Below are 19,863 nucleotides of genomic sequence, written 5' to 3' on the forward strand. Positions count from 1 at the left end.
TTTGGAGTCTCGATTTTGAGTTTTTCCGGCGACTCGTCATCGCTTTGGACACCCAAACTGCCGGCGCGTGTGGCAGCGCATGGGTGAGGGTAGTGAAGTGACTCTGTGTAGTTTTGCGATCCTCATGTTGTCACGAGCGCGTAGGATTTCACGGATCTCGATTTGGAGTCCATTTGAGCCCCTAACGGATTTTCCATATTGTGCGATCCCCAGGTGCAGTGTCGTCGAGCCGTTGGATCGCACTCAAATTTAGATATGTCATTCTACATGATTTCAGGATCGTGTAGGATTCGACGGATTGCTAATCGGAGTCCCGGATACTCCAAAATCGCGAACCCTGGGGCTAGGGTTTGGATTTTAAGCTATTATGCGATTTTGGCAAATCCGACCATCCGTTTCGGACCAAACTCGCAGGATATAGGTCTTTCTCTGTGAGGAACCTCTAGAGAATCCCAGATTGGCCATCGGAGATCGTGGACCCCATTGGGTTCCAGATCGGCCGGTCTGGCAGTTTATCGCTTAGTAAAGCTTCGGATCTTTTAAGACCATTCTACTTGTCTAAAATGCTAAGGTGGGCATAAGATTTACTTGAAAATGAGTGCACACATTTCTAGGAGTCGGGGGTCAGGGTTTTAATTTAATTCTTTTATTGAGCAGTTTTATTAATCTATTATTCATGGTTAATTAGGCACCAGAGGCCCGACCGACCCACAGAAGGGACCTTCAAAAGGTCCAGCTGGCTCGAACCAGCAGTGAGTGGACTTTTCTTTTCTAAATGGTTTTTATAATTAAATTTCTTATTTGATCTTGAATAAGTTTTATTAAATGTTTCCGAGCATGATTAGTGCAGTAATATTTCTATAATTCTATGCTGCTTACTTGCACATGCTAAAAAGTTATAGAAACAGAGTTTGAGGCTTGTATCAGATAAGATAGCAGCATAATTTTAGATTACAGTTATTTATCAGACTTTCCTAAAGTAATCTATTTTAAAACCACCATGTACCCGTTTTTGGTGATTACCCTCAGATGGACCGATGTCTACGGACATCCAGTCTATTTACAGTTCTGTCAGTGCACTTGACATTGCCTCACGAGTTTCGGGGACGCTCGGACCGTGAGTGCCAGGATTTGCGGCTCGGCAGACTTGGTGTCCCGAGACCTGCCAGGATTGCGGCTCGGCTGACTTTGTGTCCCCGAGACCTGCCAGGATTGCGGATCAGGCTGACTACGGTCCCCTGAATCCTGCCAGAGCGGCTCGAGTCGACTTTGTGTCATCGAGACCTGCCAGCGGATCAGGCTGACTATAGTCCCCTGAATCCTACTAGTTTGCGGCTCGGATAGACTGTGTGTCGCCGAGACCTGCCAGGGGAGTTGACGGATTTTACAGGGGTACACCTAGGTGGTAGTTTTAAAGGAATTTGAGTACTTTTGTCCAGCCATTGCTTTCAATCATTTTATACCAGTTTTCTCGATATTCGTGCATGTTTTATATCTCCATATAATTGTTCAGTTATACGAATATATATATATATATATATTTATATATATTTAGATGAATTCCTTGTATTTAAATACAGTTGAACTTTAGCTTTACTTACCAAGTTATTTTTACAATGGGGGTTATTATGATTATAAACTGTTTCAAGAACATTATTTTTGTCCACTCACACTTTCAAACTGTTTTTCGCCCCCAGGCTGTAGAAGGGCGAAGGAATCCACCACGGGCCACTCATAGCTCCTGCGCCACCCACCAGATGTAGGATTTTGTTGTAAAGTTCTCGAAATCTTGTAAATTATTAGTAATTGCTCTGATATCTGGTTGGAACTGAGAACCAGAGTTGAGAAACGTTTATTTGATTTATTCTGGCAGTTGGTGTGGAATTATTTGTTTGTTTAACAGGTGGAAAGTTTTGGGTTTGGACTAATTACAAGGGAGACTCTGCCGAATTTTCGGTAGGAGTCTAAGGAAAGTTTTAATCGTAGTTGTAACAGGAAGGGTCAAAAGGTCAATTGTGCCCGACATTCGCCAGGTGTCGGACACGCACAGGGTCTGGCCTGAATTCCAAAGTGGAATTAGGATCGGGTCCTGTCAGTAAATAACCACGGCAGTTTCGGAATACTAAAAGTCATTTGACATTATTATCAACCACGTCAGTTTCTACATGCATCAAGATTAGCTTCTATACTAGGGTTGTTTTTACCAAAACCGTCGTGTTATGAAACTTTGTGTTTCTATATTAACTTTTGCATCACCTGACCTAAAATTTTAAGATTTCTCAACCCGATAAAATATTTCACTCTCCTCTTAGTTTTCCTTCCCAAAGTGGTGTGTTTGAATCTTGTCATATTCCTTTCCTTCTCGTCTGTCTCTAATTTGAATTTTCTATTAATATCAATATAGTTTAATTCTGAGTTTACTTTGAATTTTTTCTTTTAGTTTCATGTACCTTGATCCGTGTATACATTCTAAAAGATGTTCTCGTAACCTAGAACTCATACCACTTGACTGAAATCGAACATACATTTCACCAGCGGAGAAGCACACCTTGGTGGAACTGCCATTCGCCACCATGGCCAAAGTCGAAAGAGCACTGAGGTAATTTGCCAACCCAATGACAACCCCTTTAGCGATCCAACATCCTACTATCGTGGCCAACAATTTTTTGAGATCAAACCAGCTGTGATCACTATGCTGTAGAATTCATCCGTATTTTGTGGTCAGCCGAATGAAGATCCAAATGTACATCTTGCAGTATATTTGGAGATTTGTGACACTTCCAAGTTCAATGGGTGACTGATGATGTGATTTGTTTAAAGTTATTCTTCTTCTCCTTGAAGGATAAAGCCAAACTCTGGTTATTTTCATAGCCACAAGACTCCTTTCGTACTTGAGATGACTTATCAAAGAAATTCATTGCTAAGTTTTTCCCTCCAACCAAAACTGCAAAATTTCGGCAAGATATTATATCTCTTGCTTAGTATGATAAGGAACCTTTTTATGAAGCTTGGGAATGATTCAAAGATTTATTGCGCAAGTGTCCTCACCATGAGCTCCCAACTTGGATTCATGTTGTTCAGACTTTTATAATGGATTAAGTTAAACAAGCAGAACATTAGTTGACGCAGCAAGTGGAGACAGTTTTAATAGGAAAAACGGCTACAAAAGCATTTGAATTATTGCAGACTATAGCTTTCAACAGCTACTAGTGGTCGAGTGAGAGAGTGAACTTGAAGCCAGCTGGGGTCTTGGAAGTGGGCTTTGTTAACATAATAAAATTCTAACCTTACTAAAACAGTTGATTATTTGAGTGTTAGTGTTGTGAACACTAATACTAATTTTGGTTGTTATTTTTAGGCTGGCCCTTATACAAGTTATGAGTGCACCACATGGAATCCAATCGCGTCTGCTGAGCTAGTAAATCAGGTTGCAGAATTTAATCAACAAGGGAATAATCCTTATTCCAACATATACAACCCTGGTTAGTGAAACCATCCAAATTCTCATGGAGCAATAATCAGAATGCGCAAACACCACCACCTGGCTTTCTGCCTCAAGAGAAGAAAATAAATTTGGAAGATGCTCTTACTCAGTTGACTATGTCTACTAGTCAATTTATGATTGAAACAAAAACCCAACTTCAGAATTAGCAAGCTTTTATTCGAAATTTGGAGGTGCAATTAGACCAACTAACTAATGTAATGAGTGGAAGAAACCGAAGGGTATTTCCAAGCCAAGCCAATGTTAATCCGAAAAATCAAGAACAAGAAAAGGCAATCACTCTTCGACTTGGAAAAAAAAAAATAGAACAAGAGAAAGAAGCTGAGAAGTTTGCGGATGAAGTGGGGCATGAGGTCGAACCGCCACTCACCACAACACAGCCCATTGCCAAGAAATCCTAAGAAGAAGAAAATTTTGCTGCCATGTCGTCTCCTTCCCCTAATTGAATCCATATGTCCCACTGATCCCTTTAACACAGAGGTTGAAGAAGAAAAAAAAAATCTTAGAGATGTTCAAAAAGTTGTAGATATTTTCTATGAGAGAAGAATATAAAGTGATATCCAGTGCGGATTAGAGTCAAACCGAAATAATTCCATGACATTCAAGTGTGGTTATTTTTAGGATTTGATGTTATGAGTTTTGGTAGTAGACATTACACTATGATGCAATTTACTCATTATGGCATATCTTTAGTGTTGAAAGTATGATTGGTGTGCATTGGTATTTATTTGCTTGTTTAAAGTGGTTCCTTTAACGACTTTCTTTCGTAGTAAAACGTTTGTGGGTATTGTAACTGGTAAACCCCAAGGAGACATAACTCCTCTTACTAGGAACACCTAGAGGTTTAACGGCTTGTGGCACATGCTAAGTGCCATCAAGATTACCTTTGAAAGTGGTTTAGTTAATTTGTCGTTTTGTTTTTGTTTTTGTATCCAATTTTGCTCGAGGATTAGCAAAAGATAGGTTTGAGGTAGTTTGAGATGTTTATATTTTACATATAGAATCTATATGTATTTTCTTTGTTTTCTTATCAAATTTGTTAGTTTTATGTGTTTAGTGGTGACTTTGTAGGCAATCATCTCTAGCAATTAACAACTTTCATACTCAGAAGATTTTAAATAAAAAAACAAAATGAGAACATATGTCCTATTTTTATAGGATACGAGTAAATCTATTTTCTTTTAACTAAAAAGAAAAGGCTAAAAAAATACAATTAAAAAAAAAAGGCAATTGGCACACACTTAGTTTAAGATAAAAACAGTGTTGACTTCAAAGTCATTTTCAAAACTAAGAACAAATCTTTTATCCAAGAACTACGACATCCGCTTAGAAGTACAACTACTAAGCGATGTGATTAGGATGTGGAGTACATAGACACACACTTTTGTATGTGAAAGGAAAATCAAGTCCTAAAGACTATGAAAACTTAAAAAATTTCCTGAGGTAGTGCTCACCACGTTGAGGCATCCATCTTTCTTGCTCATTGTTCCATCTATCTCGTAGGACTATCATTTCATTACTGGTTTTGGATTTCTATTTAAATGTTGCAACTATTTAGATTATCTCTTTGATATAACCTTGTGTTAGGGTGTTGTGAATTGTTTAAAAGGTTTGAGACCTTGTTGGTAAAATTTTTGGTTGTGGAGATGTTGTTATTACTGTTGTTGAGTTTTTGTATATACATTGTGACTTTCTTACATGTGGAGAATTTGGGAGTTGTGCCATTTACAGAGGTTACTTTGCCGGATTTTCTGAAGAAGTCAAAGCCTCATGTTGCTTCCAGACATGGGATTAAAGTAGCTTAATTTTGTGGGCCCAATACCCCTTGGGTGTTGAACATGCTTAGGACTCCTCTTAGGTCCCTTAGGGGGGTCCTGGCACCTCTCTTCTTTGTTTTTTCTTCTGGGTTAGTGAATAAGTCTCTTCGAGCATTTTGAATAAGAAGCCACTCTGAGCCATATACTTATATCAAATTCCCCATAACCTCTTTTTGCCTAATTACTCGATAAAATCCTTCTCTAAAAAGACTCCCTCTAAAACTTCTCATATTCCCTTAATTTTGTTCTACCTTACATTTGAAGGAGTTTGCTGCAATCTGCCTAATTGTTTTTTGGCATGATTGTTCAATTAACATATTTGTTCACTGTTATGTAGTTAGATCACTGGAAATAATGTTCTCCCCAAATTTGTCACAGGTTTTGCACTAGCTTAAGGCTAGATGCGGTGTTGGTAGGAAGATAATTAATTTGATTTCGTCATGGTCAATGAGCTTCTATATTTGTGTTTGCAGTCATAAATAAGAAGAAGTAGAATTGGAACATTAGTCTTTGTTTGTGTTTATTTTTTTTATTTTTTTTTTTGCTTTTGATACAAGTGATATTCTACCCTAAACTACGGAGAGGGTCATTCAAACTCAGGTGCAGAGTGGAAACATATTCACTCTAGCCAATTTGTTTGTGTTGCTGTCTTATTAATATAGATGATGTTTTAATTCAATAACTCTTGGATTGTATTATATTGTGATCATTTTGATTCGCAATTGGATTTTAATTTTGAGGGGGCATTTAAGCTTATTAAAGTGGGTTTTTGACATATATATTTGTAAAAAGTGACATTTATAACAGAGATATTTAGTGATAAACTCATTCTTAGCACTAATAATATAGATAAACCCTACATAATTGAATTTCTATAAACAAACCCAAAAACAACCCAAAAAATGACAGCTGACCCTATTAAATTTAAGTTTGATTATTAAATTACTTTGATACCCTATTGAGTATTTTGGGTTTTTTTTTATGAGGCTTTGGAGTTGGGCTTATTTTAAGAAATTGATGGCAGTTTTGTAATTTATAAAAAGTTAAAAGCCTTTTTTTTGGTTACAAGTTACAAAAGAAGTTAAAAGTCTCTTTGTTATGTTGTAAATGAGCTTTAGATGTATTTCTAAAGTCCATTTCATATAGGGTATTTTATAATTTGAGCCCCCTATATTAGGTATAATAGTGAATCTCCTTTTATAAGGATATTTTGTCTATACCTCCTAAGGTGTTTTCGGCTTTTTTGGCTAAACTCATGAGGTTTCAAAAATTACAGGAATTCCTCATGAGGTTTCAAAAATTACAGGAATTCCTCATGAGGTTTCAAATTGTTTTTACAAAACCCTTTTCTGTTGATTGTTCATCAAAACTTGATGATTTCAATTAAATTTTTTTTTTGTGCAAATGACAAAATCAACCTCAATAAATATATGTGCAATCTAATCTCAAAGGCTAATTTTGTTATTTGGAGAAATATTTTGTATATAAAGTCATTAATCTTTGGATGAAAAATTAACGAAAATGGGTTTTGTGAAAATAATTTGAAACCTCAAGCGCGTTCATGTAATATTTGAAACCTCAGGGGGGTTTGTGAAACATCTGAAAACTTAATAGTGTGTCAGTATAAATAACTCTAAAAATTACTTGTTTATTTTATAAAAAAAAAACTATTTTTATTTTACTTTCACTTTTCTGAGGGCTAGTTGTAGGTTGGCAAGAGTATAGCTATATCGTATAGGCCGGCGTCGTTTCAGCCCAGAGAGGAAGGAGGGGCAGAGCACTTGGGCCTTGCAAGTTGCAAGAAGAATAAAAGGGGCGTCCTTTCGCTGCTCCGGTAAGTCTCCGAAAAATCTACGAAACATCTCCTTGCTCTTTCTTCTCCTTCTTCATTTCCGTTCTTCTCTTTGATTCGTGTCTTCAACGCTGTTTTGGGTTCGTCTCGAGCGGAACTGTGCCTGACGACGTCGTTTCTGTGTAAACCCTAGAATTTCGTTTTCGTGTCTAGCTGGTGGCAAGGAATTCTTTTTGTCGTGAATTGCTGAATAAAGTTGCGAAGTATGTGCTACTATACAATACTAATATGTAAAGAGTAAGGGATGAATTGATTAATGAAATGGAGGTCTGTACAGTGCTATGAAATTGGTGGGTTATGAGTGATGAAGGCCATGGAGTGCACTATCTAGTTGATTATCAAATTTTAGTTTAGGAAAGGGGTTTTATTTTTATTTTTAATTAGTTTTGAATAATTATGTATATTTTTATGTCACTGTGATTGCATGTAAATATTTCGCAAGAGAGGACGGAATTGAGTACCATGATTTATGTAACGGTTTGAAAATGGTTGGGACAGAGCTTGTATAGTGTAAATAATTGTTTATTCTGTTGGTTGTAGTAGGTTTCTTGATTAGATGAAATAAAGTAAAAAACTTAGTGATTATACATACATTTTTTGGCATTTATTTTATATTTTTAACATAATAATACACTTTTTGCGGCAGGGGATGTTAAAAATTGAGTAACTAGCAAGATGAGTAACAACGAAGCTTTTGACGGACAGATATTAGCTGACAAGCTCACAAAACTCAACAGTTCACAGCAAAGCATTGAATGTATCCTTCATAAGAAATCCCCTATTTACTACATGCTTTATCTGATTTATGGTGTGTGATTATCAAGTTTAAGAGGTCTAATACATGTCAACAATTGAGGGGTTGTATTTGTTTCTCTGTGATTGTATTACATACCTGATCGTTAACATACTTATAAGAATTTCTGGTAAAAGGTGACTTACTGAAACATGTATATTTTTTATTACTAGCATCTTGCTGACTCTAATTGAATATCAATTTTACACTTTTCCCTAATTTTAGATTTATTTAGAAAATTGTAATGTTGAAGTTTCTACCTTTCCTTTATGATGTTGTTTTTGGCTGTGGTAACATTGTATTTGTTGGTGACGCTTCAACTGTATTTATGCTTTCTCTGTTTTCTATTATGTTCATATTTGTTCCTGTATAATTTTATTATAATGTAAATAACTTCTGTGATTGATTTTTTTGGGATAAATACTTGTCTTGGTGTTATATAATGTAGCATTTTATTAAGTTTGATTGACTGCACTGTGATATGTGATCTTTGGTGGATATCTTGTCCACTTTGTTTGCATTTCCTTGAGTAGCTATAAAATTTGTTTCTTATGAAGGAGAGTATGTGTGCATGTGTACGCCCCTCACCCTTCCCTTCCCTTAACAAAAGTCATGTTTCTGGTTTTGGCAACATAATATCCGTTATGAATTTAAGATTGATGCATTGGCGATGTGAATATCTGCTAATTGGTCATTTTTAAGATCTCAATTTGTCATAATGAGCTTTTTATTTTTTATTTTTGGGTTCTTATCCATCATGTAGTTATTTATTAAAAAATTTCTTTTCCATCATGACTTCACTAAGCTAAAATCTTGATCCATTCCTAATGGCTCCTTTCTTTCTTTATCCAGAGTTGCAAACCTATAGTGCTTTTCATACTGGATGTTCTAGAAAATGTTCTAGAAAACCTTTAGTGTTCTTTCTTTGTTAATACTTTTGGTAAACATATTCAACAATATATTGATTTCTTGATATACTGATAATACCTATAGCTGTTAATATTTCATCATAATTTGTAGATGTATGTATTTGTAAGTGATCACTTAGCTCCAACATTAATGTTTATATTATTGCTTTTCTTTAAACATTCAAACAGCTCTGTCTCGTTGGTGTATTTATCACCGAAAGAAAGCAAAACAGATTGTTGAAACATGGGATAAATGTTTCAATTCTTCCCAAAAAGACCAGCGTGTGTCTTTTCTATATTTGGCTAATGACATATTGCAAAACAGTAGGCGAAAGGGCAGTGAGTTTGTGAATGAATTCTGGAAATTCCTTCCTGCAGCTCTGAAGCATGTTTATGAAAATGGTGATGGACATGGAAAGAAAGTTGCCACAAGACTGGTGAGCATCTATGAATGTTCTCTTAATTCATTGTTAACACAATAGTAGTAGTAAATAACCTGTGAGATTAAGTTATCATGTTAGCTGACCTGAGACTTCAGTATTAAGTCTTCAGTACTGGGCCTGAACAACTGAAAGATTCTGTATTCTTTGCCTTTTGATTGTAGCGGGGTCTGATACTAAGTCCTTTTTTGTTGCCCTAGCTGATTTCACTTGCTATGTTGCTGAGTTAGCACCTTCTATCCATGAATAAAATTCTTAGTTTGCTCCCACTGTCCTGGAAGACTAGCACCTTTTATTCCATGTAGTGGAATAGAGTGAACCAGTTTAGTGTCCGCTCTTCGTTATGATTCCTTTTAATAATGTGTGCCTAGCAATCTGGTCTCATTACTTAATCCATAAGGAACTTTTTTCTTTTGGATATTGTATTTATTTGTTTGCATTTCTTTGTTCAGGTTGACATTTGGGAAGAAAGGAAGGTTTTTGGGTCTCGAGGGCAGAGTCTTAAAGATGAAATGATGGGAAAGAATCCTCCTGCTCTACCTGTAAGCAATGGAAAGAGTTCAAATCCTATCAAGATAGTGAAGAGGGATGCACACTCAGTTAGAATTGTAAGGCCCTGGGGTAATAGATATAGCTGGTTTATTCTCAATTTTCATAATTGTATTCCTAATTATTGAGCTTGAACATGCGTTATTATTCTTCTAAACCTCAGAAACTGGCTGTTGGAGGTCTGCCAGAAAAAATACTTACCGCATTTCAACCTGTTCTTGAAGAACATCTTAGCGAAGAAGCTGCTTTGAACAAGTGTAGTGCCGCTGTACATCATGTGGGTAAAATTGATGAAGATGTTGAAAATACCTTGACTCATGGTAAGACCTAGAACCTTTGGTTACGTTAATTAATGTTATTTACATGTAACTTTGGAGAGAATGATTGTCATGGAATGGAACTAGTTGACAAAATGTAAGACTCTTATTATGGTTTGAAAATTGAAGTCTTGTTTTTTCTGACTTCAATTATTGAGTTTTCATATAGCTATAAAAGTCATTTGATTACCAGAAGTATATTTTATTGCGTTCTAATGGGTGGTACTCTTGTACTGTGGAAGGAGGCACCTTCCAATGCCCTTGGATTTGTGTCTGTCAGGGATTATTCTCTTCTCTGTTGAAACTTCTTGTTGGGAATGGGGCAAGAATTCTTACTCTGGAAGATACTAGGGTATATATGTTCCTTAATGATTATACATTTTCTTTGAATCATAATCTGGTTCTATCCTCCTTGGATTCATACTTTCCTTCTTGAGCCTTGTCTTGGAACTTAATCTTTCTGAGGAACCCAAATGATAGGGAGTTCATGGGTGTCTCAAGTTTGTTATCTCCTGCCAATAATATCACTTTGAGTTAAACATAGCCTGATAGAAGACATTGGTCTGGGCACTTGAAGTACGCTTCGAAAAGGTCCTATGTTTCATTACCTCATTGCTGTCCCTTTTTAAAAATATCTGGTGAATCGACTGAGCACATCAATCTACATTGGTACTCCACTTCACAAATTAGGGTCAAGTTGTTGCATGGTTTCAGTTTGGAGTGGGTCGCTCCAAGAAATTGTTCCCATTGTTGACAGAGGTCTTTCTCTGGGCGGGGGGGACCGGTAGCAGTGCCTTTAAAATTTTGCCAATAGGGGAGTCTTTTAGTTCAGAAGAATTTTTTAAGATAGGAAGGAGTTGACTTTTAGTTGGAATGAATTAGATTTCTTGGTTACTTGTGTGCGTCTTTTTTGAAGCTTTTTAAGGATGTTGCAGTTAAGAGAAATTCATTCTGATTGGTTTGGGGCTTGTATTGAGTGTGGTTTTGCTTGTATTGCATCTATAGTTGGCACGGTCTAGGTGGACTGCTTGTCCATCTGATGCATTTTCTGATAACTTGTTTCGGCACTGCTGTATTTCTTTATCTTTGTGGTTAAGATTGTTTAAGGAAACTTCACTGAGTTGGGTAGCTCCAGCATCATATTATACTCCTTTTGTGAAAGGCATAAGTTCTTTTTGGTGGTGGAAAGAGAGGTGAAGTATTAGGGAGATGCCGAGTGTTGGTTGTGTTTTGGGCCTTTCCTTTGGAAAGAAATAGGAGGATCTTTCACAGCTTCAGGGGTCAGGAGTTTGTTTTGTTGTGGATGTATATGCTTTTGGGCATTCTTATGACCTTCCGTCTCTTCACAATATTGGGAAATTCAGTTCGTTTGCAGTATTTTCAGATTGGAAGGAGGATGTTGTTTGGGAATCATACTGTATCTATTAATTTCTTGTCTTTTGATATGTTTTCTTTTAAAATTATATTAAGGAAGGTTAATTTCTTATAAAAAAAAGGTATCTGAGAGATTTTAGATTACAGATGAATAATTGCTATGGTTATAACTTATATTATATATATTTTTTCAGGTTAAGGTCAGGTCATGATGTGAATTCATATTCTGCATTTTTCTTTGGCTGTGTACATTTTTCTAATTATTGGCAATTAGATTTTTTCTTCCCATTTTTTATATATAAGAGGATCTAAATAAGTGCCCTTACAAACCATTATCATGAAAACAGGAAGACTTGATCACAAATTTAATTACAGGAAGAATGCAACTTTTCTTGTATGCATAATCGTAAAGAGCTCTAATGAATCTCTCAAGTACCACCGAGTGATTTAAAAACTCTCAGATTGGCATGAAAAGCTTTCTATCTCTTTTTATCACATTATTTCATTCTTTGTTTCCTGAGACTAATCCTATCAGTTAGGGTTTATATGTACTATTGGCTCACTGTTGAGAACGTTGTCCAAATTATTTGTTGTGTGAATTATTATTTGTTCCACGAATTGTAATGCCAGGAGGCTGTGTCTATTCTGCTACTCAGATGCAAATTATGCAATTTTAATATACTGATAGGGGAAAATTGAATTGTTCCATGACATGTTATTACTATTAAGGTTGGCCTGATTGTAGTCATCTACCTACTGTCTAGAGCTCAATTCTAGGAGTCAGAATTGTAAGTTTCAAATTGAGAAACAATTCCTAAAACAAGTATAGTGAGTATCCATTTCTAGGTATTAGTATGTAAGAGTAACCTTGTAATTAGTTTGGAATATACTTCTCTTAGGCCCTGGAATCTACACCTATGCTTGTGTATGCTTTTTTGCATTTAAATTTTGTGATTTAAGTGAGTGAGTGACTTTAGAACAGTGTTTTGTTATGATATTATGATTGTGATATCTAAAAGTTGGTTATCTGATAAATGAAGCCATTTCAATTTCAAATTCAAATCTCAATTTTCAAATATTTGTTCAGTGGTCATGGGTAGCAACTTGTAACTTGCATTGCGAGTTGCGGATCATGAGTTATATATCATAAGTCATAGCTCGCAAGCCATGGCCCACGTGTAATGATCTGTAGACTGTAGGTCATGGGCCATGAATCAGAAATCATGGTTGTGGGTCATGTGTTTTAGTTTCTAAGTTAATTAAATTTATTTGAAATCCTAAAGTCAAAAGCATTACACTTTAATTAATCGAAATATGGATTTATAGATCAATGGATTTGAAATCCTGATATTCCATCTGAACGGGTCCTTAAGGCCAATGAAATCCCCTCTTTTGACTTATATGGTGATATTTACTCTATTTTTTTTGTACATGCATGTAATAGTAATGCAGACTGTTGAACTGTTTGATGCAGTCAGTAAGCTTCATAATCTCTTGTTCTTCATGCACCTAGATGAGTTGCTGTTAACTTTTTTTTTTCTCCTTTATAATCCTTTTTTGAAATTTAGTTTTTGATTCCTACTAAGAAACTCTAGATGAAATTTGTTGAAGGTCCTCATGTATATTGTCTTAGTACCATGATTTTTAGTGATTTTCCTTGTTATAAACTGTGTTATCAGGAACTCAGCAGGGATCTACATTGTTGGATGATTTAAAAGAGCAGGAAGATGTACTTAATCAATCTGTTGGTCAGCTTGAAAACGTGGAGGCAACAAGATCTGCCTTGGTTTCGCAGCTTAAAGAAGCACTTCAAGACCAAGTAAGATTTTTTATTACTGTTACACTTATGTTCACACTTCTGTGGTTTTGTTCAAAATTTCAGATATTGATGGTTGCTTTCTAATATAACTTTTACAGGAATCAGAGCTGGAACTTGTTCGCACTCAGTTGCAAGTAAGAGTGAACTAGTCTTTACTTGCCCTTTTTAAATTCATAAGTCTTTGCGTCTTGGAAATGGTGTTCATTTACAGAGCTCTTGTAAGTGCATTTACGAGTGTTTTATCAGTGAATGTCATTGAGCTCAGCTAGTTGCTCAACATCAGTTCCTCAGAATCTTTTGTAGCCAGCACAACTTGTGGTATTATCAACCCTGGGCCTTGATTCAGTTCATAGCGGGTTGGTTATTTAAGACATGTCTTTTTCTTTCTGTCTTGAAATAAAAACCAAAAATTATGGGTGGCTAGATTAGATGATGTTTGTGGTTGGAATAAGAATTAAATTGTTGGTTTTTTCGTAGGAAGAAGTTGACTTTAAAGAAGAGGACACTGGGAAACTGAATCTTGAGTCATATATGCATTTATACGTAGAGAATAGAGTATCATAAATTTGTATGAAGTTTAGGTCTAATTAACATATGCGTTTAAATGTGTGCAGGACTATATAGATGTGAAGTCATATACAATTTTTTTATCAATGTGGATCTGATTAATCATCATTTTTTGTACCAATAGTTATAAATTTATAGGAGAAATTCATTAATGCTCCTAAACTCCAACCCATGTCTCATATTGGTTCCTAAATTTCAAAATGCGACACTTAACCTCCTGATATCATTAGTGTGATTAGTTGGATCTTGATGAAATTCGTTAGTTTTGTCATGGAAGTTATCACAAATTTTTAGGGGGCATAATGGCCACACCGAGGAAGATAACAAAATTAAGATGGCTTCTCCATTTTACTACCTGGGTTGTTGACCATCCTAGCATTATAAACTTTCTAATCTTTACTACATCCATTTCTTTGCTTTCGTGTAAACGTTATCCATGATAAAATATACCCCACCACCTTTGCTTTGAGTTTGTAGTGGGGAGGGGGAACAAAGTGTGATTTGGCAGATTGTTGCCTGGTGAATTTCCTTTGTGTTCAAGATTTCCTCGTCTATTCAGACTGTCTGCTGCTCCAAGTTATAGGGTGGCTGAGCTCACAGAGGGTTGGGGTGGCCAAGTGGATTGGAATTTTCGATTCTGAAGAAATTTATGAGGAGGAGATTGAGGAGCTTGCAGCACTCTTTTCAGTTATGGAAAATGTTCAGCTGTCGGCACATAGGCCGGGTAGGAGGACGTGGAAACTGGATTCATCAGGGGTCTTCTCTTGTAAGACGTTTTTAAATTTTCTGGCTGATTAGAAATCGCTTCCTGTAATCCAACCTGCTAAACTAATTTTGGAAATGCGATATGGTACAAAGAAGAAGGTTCGCTGTTTATCTTTCTCCCTATTGGTGCATTTTGTGCCAGAAAGAGGCAGAATCTGAAACTCATTTCTTTTTACGTTATCCATATGCATTGAGGCTGTGGTGGCGTTTAGTCAGGGAGGCAGGGGTTAATTGGGTAATTCTTGAGTCGCCTTCAAACATGCTTTGGGAAATGTAGGTATTTTGGTGGTGGAAGGCTAGAATTGTGTGGAATTTCACTGTGTTAGCTGTCTTTTGGGTAATCTGGTTGGTGAGAAACAGAAGAATATTCGAGAACTATAGTGGGTATGTGGAAGAAAATTGTTGGGAAAGTCGGGTTTTTGGGCCTCTTAAGGCTTCTCTTTTTGCATCTTTTAGGGATCCTTCATTTTATGTCATTTTATTAGATTGGCAAGCTGCTGTAGGCCTTAGATTGGCTAGCTGTTTATTTGTTTTTGCTCGGCAGTCTTTAAAGCCTTTTAGTAGTAGACAAAGTTGGGTAATCTTTTGATTTGGATTATGGATTTTCTTTAACTACTAGAATTTTAGAAGAAATGGGTGAGGAATAAGCATATAAATTAAATTAAATCTTCATTTGGAATTTGCTATTTCAAGTTTTAGGGATTTTAGTTGATGTTTTAGTTTTTTTTTTTAGTTTTTTATTTATCAATGGGGGAGGAGGATTCGAACGTGGGACATCTTCCAACATTGGGAAGAGAAGTACCTCTAGACCATGAGCTAGTTGATCAATGGGGGATTTTAGTAAATGTTTTGATGCAAGTGAATAAACATGAATGTTCAAGAATGGTCCCATATTTGAAAGTTCTCTTTGTTTTGGAAAGGAAGAATTCAGTTTCAAGCTTCTTGTGGAATCTTCGATGATGACGATTTAGGCTCAAGGACAAGTCTTTTCCAACCTGGGGAGTTTGATGCAGGGGCATCTACAAGGCTGCTAGCGAATTAGGATTAGGATTTATTAAAATTCCCAAATTAGCTAGAATCGTACCCTAATAGGATTAGGATTTTTTAAGTAGTCTTAGTAGGAATACAATTTATTAGGTATAGTAGGATTAGGTTTTCTTAATAAGCAAGAAATAAGAATGCTAGGCTGCTGTACTCTTAGTATACATAGGCTCTTAAGATACTCTTGTATTCAGTTTTTAACGAATATAATTCCAGAAATCAGTCCCATAACACACCAATTGGGAGAAATGAATGGAATTATATAAGAATGGGATAAGCTAGACTTGAGATGTAAGCTCGCATCTTAGATGATCTTTAATCTCGCATCTTCTTAAGTTTACATTTGGACCTGTCCATGGACAATGCTTTCCTCATTACAATATAAGATTTCTTTTTTTCTTTTTGGCCTTTCTAGACAATCCTGACCAAGTAGACAAGAAAAGAATGTGAAGGTTCTGAAGGTTTATGTTGATGATGTAGATTGTAAACAACCTAGTTTGCAGGGATGATTGAGCTAATTTAGATAAGTTGGTTGATTGATTTGGATGATTTCTAGCAATTTTTCATTGACTCTTTTATCCCTATTTGTATGGAGGCTATATACGACCATCTATATTCCTCAGTTGAATCAATGAAAAATATGATCCTGTTCCCGTTTCATAATTCACCTTTCAGCATGGAATCCGATAAATATAATCCTTAGAGTTAAAGAAGCATCTACCTGTACCTACTTTCTCACAAAATAAGAAAAGGGGAAAAAGAAATATGGATAAGGTCTCTCTTACTTCTCTGTCATGGGTTCCATTAAATCTTGTGGCTCGGATATTGTCTCAATCTGGTCTCATTTGGATATAGTATTCGATCTCACAATCTTGCTTGGACCTCATCTGACTTTGATCTCATTTCATTTCTGCTCTTGCCTGGACCTCATATTGGTTATTGTCTTGCTCAGATCTAGTCTTGGTTCTTGCCTAGCTTTACTTAGGGACCTACGGTGGCTAAAGTGGCAGAAAGGACGGCCTTTTCTTCGTTTCTTTGGCTAGCTATAAACAATACAAAACTGAAGAATCTTAACCTCATTTGGCCCAAGCTGTCAAAGTTTTTGTGGAAGATGGTAGACTTGTTAGTGATTTTATTTGCAGTAAGCTGGGGGTAGTTGATATCTTCTCTCCAGCTTGAGGGGATCAGTAATGTTGGCTGTAAACAGCCTTATGTGTAGGGATGGTTTAGGTAATTTAATTGCTTTGATTGAGCTCATTTGGATGATTTCTGGGGTTGATTTCTAAAAAATACTTCTTCGAACTTTTAATTTATGGAAGCCGTAGGCTGTGCGTATTACTAAGTTGAATCAATCAGAAATATGATCCTCTTCCTCTTTCTTACTTTTCCTTTTAACAGTTTAAAATATTATTAAATTAAAGTGGACGATTCATGCTAAAGTCCTCACAGATGATACTAGAATGACAGAAATGTTTGCTGGAGCCCTATCAATGTTCCAATATTCCTTTTTCTCCAGTCGCAACAAGTAGTGCCATTGCCTGTCTTCCAAATTCTCCATGAAATAGTGACACTGATTTAGGTAGCTCCCGTTTTAACTCCAAATAGCAAGTAGAAAGTTCCAAAGTTCCCACGAGACGGACGAGGCAACAATAATAAGTTGATTACTCTCATGCCCCCACATCAGTTCACAGTAATATGTCCTCTCCTGATTAAATGTTCTAGTTTTTAAGTTATAACTGTCAGCTATACCTTTTATAGGGACCTTTCGTTTTTGTTTTTACACTGACATTGTAGTCATTTCTTTTTTTCAAGCTATAAATCTACTGTAGGTTTGAATATCTGTTAAGAGCCATAACAATTTCCATGAGAGACATTGTCTGTCTATGTATGATATAAGTTCAGGACAGAGCATACCAAATAATATCTTATAATGCAATTCCCTTGGCACTTCCCATCACATCAAACATGCGAACATGCAAGTATATATGTGTACCTCTAACAACTTAAGTTTTAGGAACAGTAATAAGTCAATAAATTTCATCAAGGTATCAAAGCAAGATATCCAAGTTTGAATTATTAGTGTAACTCATTGGAATTGACAAAGGTAGGCAACCCTCCACCAATTGCATATTTGCTGCTTTGCACTTTAGGAGCCAGGCTAGATGGCATGTATATCATCCTCATTCTACATACAGTAAATGCCATATTCTTTTGTTTGTAGTTGAGCTTATGCTACTTTTTCAAATTTTGCATTGTGAAAACTATATTAATATACTGGCTACTTGGATTAACAGGAATTATTTATTGTCATGCAGGTTGCTCGACATCAGATTGAGAAACTGGGTAATATTAAAAGGAGACTGACTTTGTCCCCGGTTGTTAACCCCCAAAGCAATGTCACTAACATGACAACTGAATCTACAAAGGTGTTAGAACCAAATTTATCATTAGTGCAGCCAACTGGCATCCCACCTCAGCCTCCAACCCAACCTGTGATTTCTTTTGCCTCTGTCAAAACTACTGATGAAGAGAACAAAAAGGCAGCAGCTGCTGCTGTTGCTGCTAAGCTAGCTGCATCTACATCTTCTGCCCAGATGTTGACCTCTGTTCTTTCATCCCTTGTTGCTGAAGAAGCTGCCTCAATGACTGGTAGCCTAACGTCAGCTGCATTTACTTCAGGGTTATCCATGTTTCCTCCAGAAAAACGGCCCAAGCTTGAGAAGCAAATGTCTGCATCTGAACTTAACAATCTTGATGTTGGCAATACAGCCTATTTTACTCCTCTACAACAGCAGACAATGACCAATGTTCCACATGCACCACCGGCAACCATGCAGCCTTTGTCCCAAACTAACCAGATGCAAAATACATTTGGTCCACCGCCCCCGCCACCTCCAGCACCATCAGTATCTCCTGCAACTCCACCAGCGAATCAATATGCCCAATCTGCTGGTCTCATGGTGGGTGTAATGCCTTACGGATATGGATCAAATACTCTGCCACCTCCACCCCCCATACCTCCACATATTTCAATGGGTTTGTCGAGGCCAGGTCAGCCGCAACAGCAGCAGCAGCAGCAACAGCAGCAACATCAGCCTCAGCCTCAGCAGCAGCAGCAACAGCAGCTGCAGCCAGCTACTGGAGGTTATTATCGACCGCTGGGTATGGGATTCTATGGGCAAAGTAATCAGTCAAATACACAGCCAGTACCTCGACAGTGAGTTCCTACTTATTTTACCAAGCCAGAATTTCCTATACTGGATTGTGAACAAAATCAGCCAAGGTGCCCATAACTTTTGGTGACAAATTCATCTTGGAAATCAATGGAGCCAGTGGAATTTCTCAGAGGCATTGTGTTATTATGTAAATTAGTAGAGAATAGTGTCTTCTAAACATCTAGGTCCACTTCCCCATGCCAGTTTAAGCAGTCAGTCTCCTTTAATGTATGTCTAGTAGAAAGGAAGTTTCTCGGTAGCTATATTTTAATTTGACATGAAGTGCCTAACTTGAATGTACCTGTGCAAACTTGATTGGCGCTGTAAACAGAGTTTGGGGCATCACTAAATGTGTACTTTAATGTTGGATATGGCATGCCTAGCTAGTCTCTACTCTCTTTGACCATTTGGAGATCATTTTGTTGAATCGAGTGGGACAATGTGGCTGTGGCTTTGTTGGTCAGAATGTGGATTATAATACTAGTTAAGCAATATAATTAACCATATGCGTAAAATTTTCAACGGATTTTTAGCTTCAGAAGTCTTCATAAGAGCAAGCCCGTAAAGCTTTGCTTGGAATAATGTCTCGACTTGACTCGTGCATTTTATTTTGTGATAGTGATAATTTTTATCTCCCAAATACACGCATAAATAAATATCTCAATTTTTGTCTTTTTTAATACAAGCGATAGTTGAGACTATTGGTCTATCAATGCCTATTAGGGTTCAAACTTGAGACCATTGGTCTATTAATGTCTTTTTCCACTAAGCTACACCTCGTTCACTCTCCACACCTACTATTGGAATGCTTGGTAATGACTTGAGTGATGTGTTACTAACGTCATGTGGGTGGGTGGTCGGAGGACATGAGCTAGCGCAGATGACAAAAGCAGCGATTTGTTTG

The 19,863-nt window shown here is 36.7% G+C and overlaps 1 protein-coding gene and 1 non-coding gene across 4 annotated transcripts; one reads left to right on the forward strand and one right to left on the reverse strand.

The window, feature by feature from the left end:
• Positions 1 to 2,950: 2,950 nt before the first annotated feature.
• LOC117636223 lies at positions 2,951 to 3,056 on the reverse strand. Its single transcript, XR_004587024.1, has one exon. It is a non-coding gene; the product is annotated as a small nucleolar RNA R71 (small nucleolar RNA).
• Positions 3,057 to 7,017: 3,961 nt separating this feature from the next.
• Positions 7,018 to 19,481, forward strand: LOC117633898 (regulation of nuclear pre-mRNA domain-containing protein 1B-like). Of its 3 annotated transcripts, none has more exons than XM_034367739.1 (8): positions 7,018 to 7,153; positions 7,818 to 7,928; positions 9,062 to 9,309; positions 9,765 to 9,920; positions 10,025 to 10,181; positions 13,232 to 13,371; positions 13,470 to 13,505; positions 18,060 to 19,481. In XM_034367739.1, the coding sequence occupies exons 2-8, from the start codon at positions 7,847 to 7,849 to the stop codon at positions 18,963 to 18,965; spliced, it is 1,725 nt and encodes a 574-aa protein (XP_034223630.1). In that variant the 5' UTR covers positions 7,018 to 7,153; positions 7,818 to 7,846; the 3' UTR covers positions 18,966 to 19,481. The 3 variants fall into 3 exon arrangements, with proteins under 3 accessions (XP_034223630.1, XP_034223629.1, XP_034223631.1); XM_034367738.1 differs by lacking the exon at positions 7,018 to 7,153 and adding an exon at positions 7,161 to 7,401; XM_034367740.1 differs by lacking the exon at positions 7,018 to 7,153 and adding an exon at positions 7,161 to 7,374.
• The last annotated feature ends 382 nt before the right edge of the window (positions 19,482 to 19,863 follow it).

The sequence above is a fragment of the Prunus dulcis genome, chromosome 7, assembly GCF_902201215.1.
Source record: "Prunus dulcis chromosome 7, ALMONDv2, whole genome shotgun sequence".
In the NCBI taxonomy this organism is placed as follows: Eukaryota; Viridiplantae; Streptophyta; class Magnoliopsida; order Rosales; family Rosaceae; genus Prunus; species Prunus dulcis.

What these genes read in the sequence shown, in the direction of transcription:
- LOC117633898 (XM_034367739.1), top strand. Translation starts at nt 7,847, where the DNA reads ATGAGTAACAACGAAGCTTTTGACGGACAGATATTAGCTGACAAGCTC. An exon ending in AGAAAGTTGCCACAAGACTG is followed by an intron (nt 9,310 to 9,764) that starts GTGAGCATCTAT and finishes TTCTTTGTTCAG; the next exon opens with GTTGACATTTGGGAAGAAAG. An exon ending in AAGAAGCACTTCAAGACCAA is followed by an intron (nt 13,372 to 13,469) that starts GTAAGATTTTTT and finishes TAACTTTTACAG; the next exon opens with GAATCAGAGCTGGAACTTGT.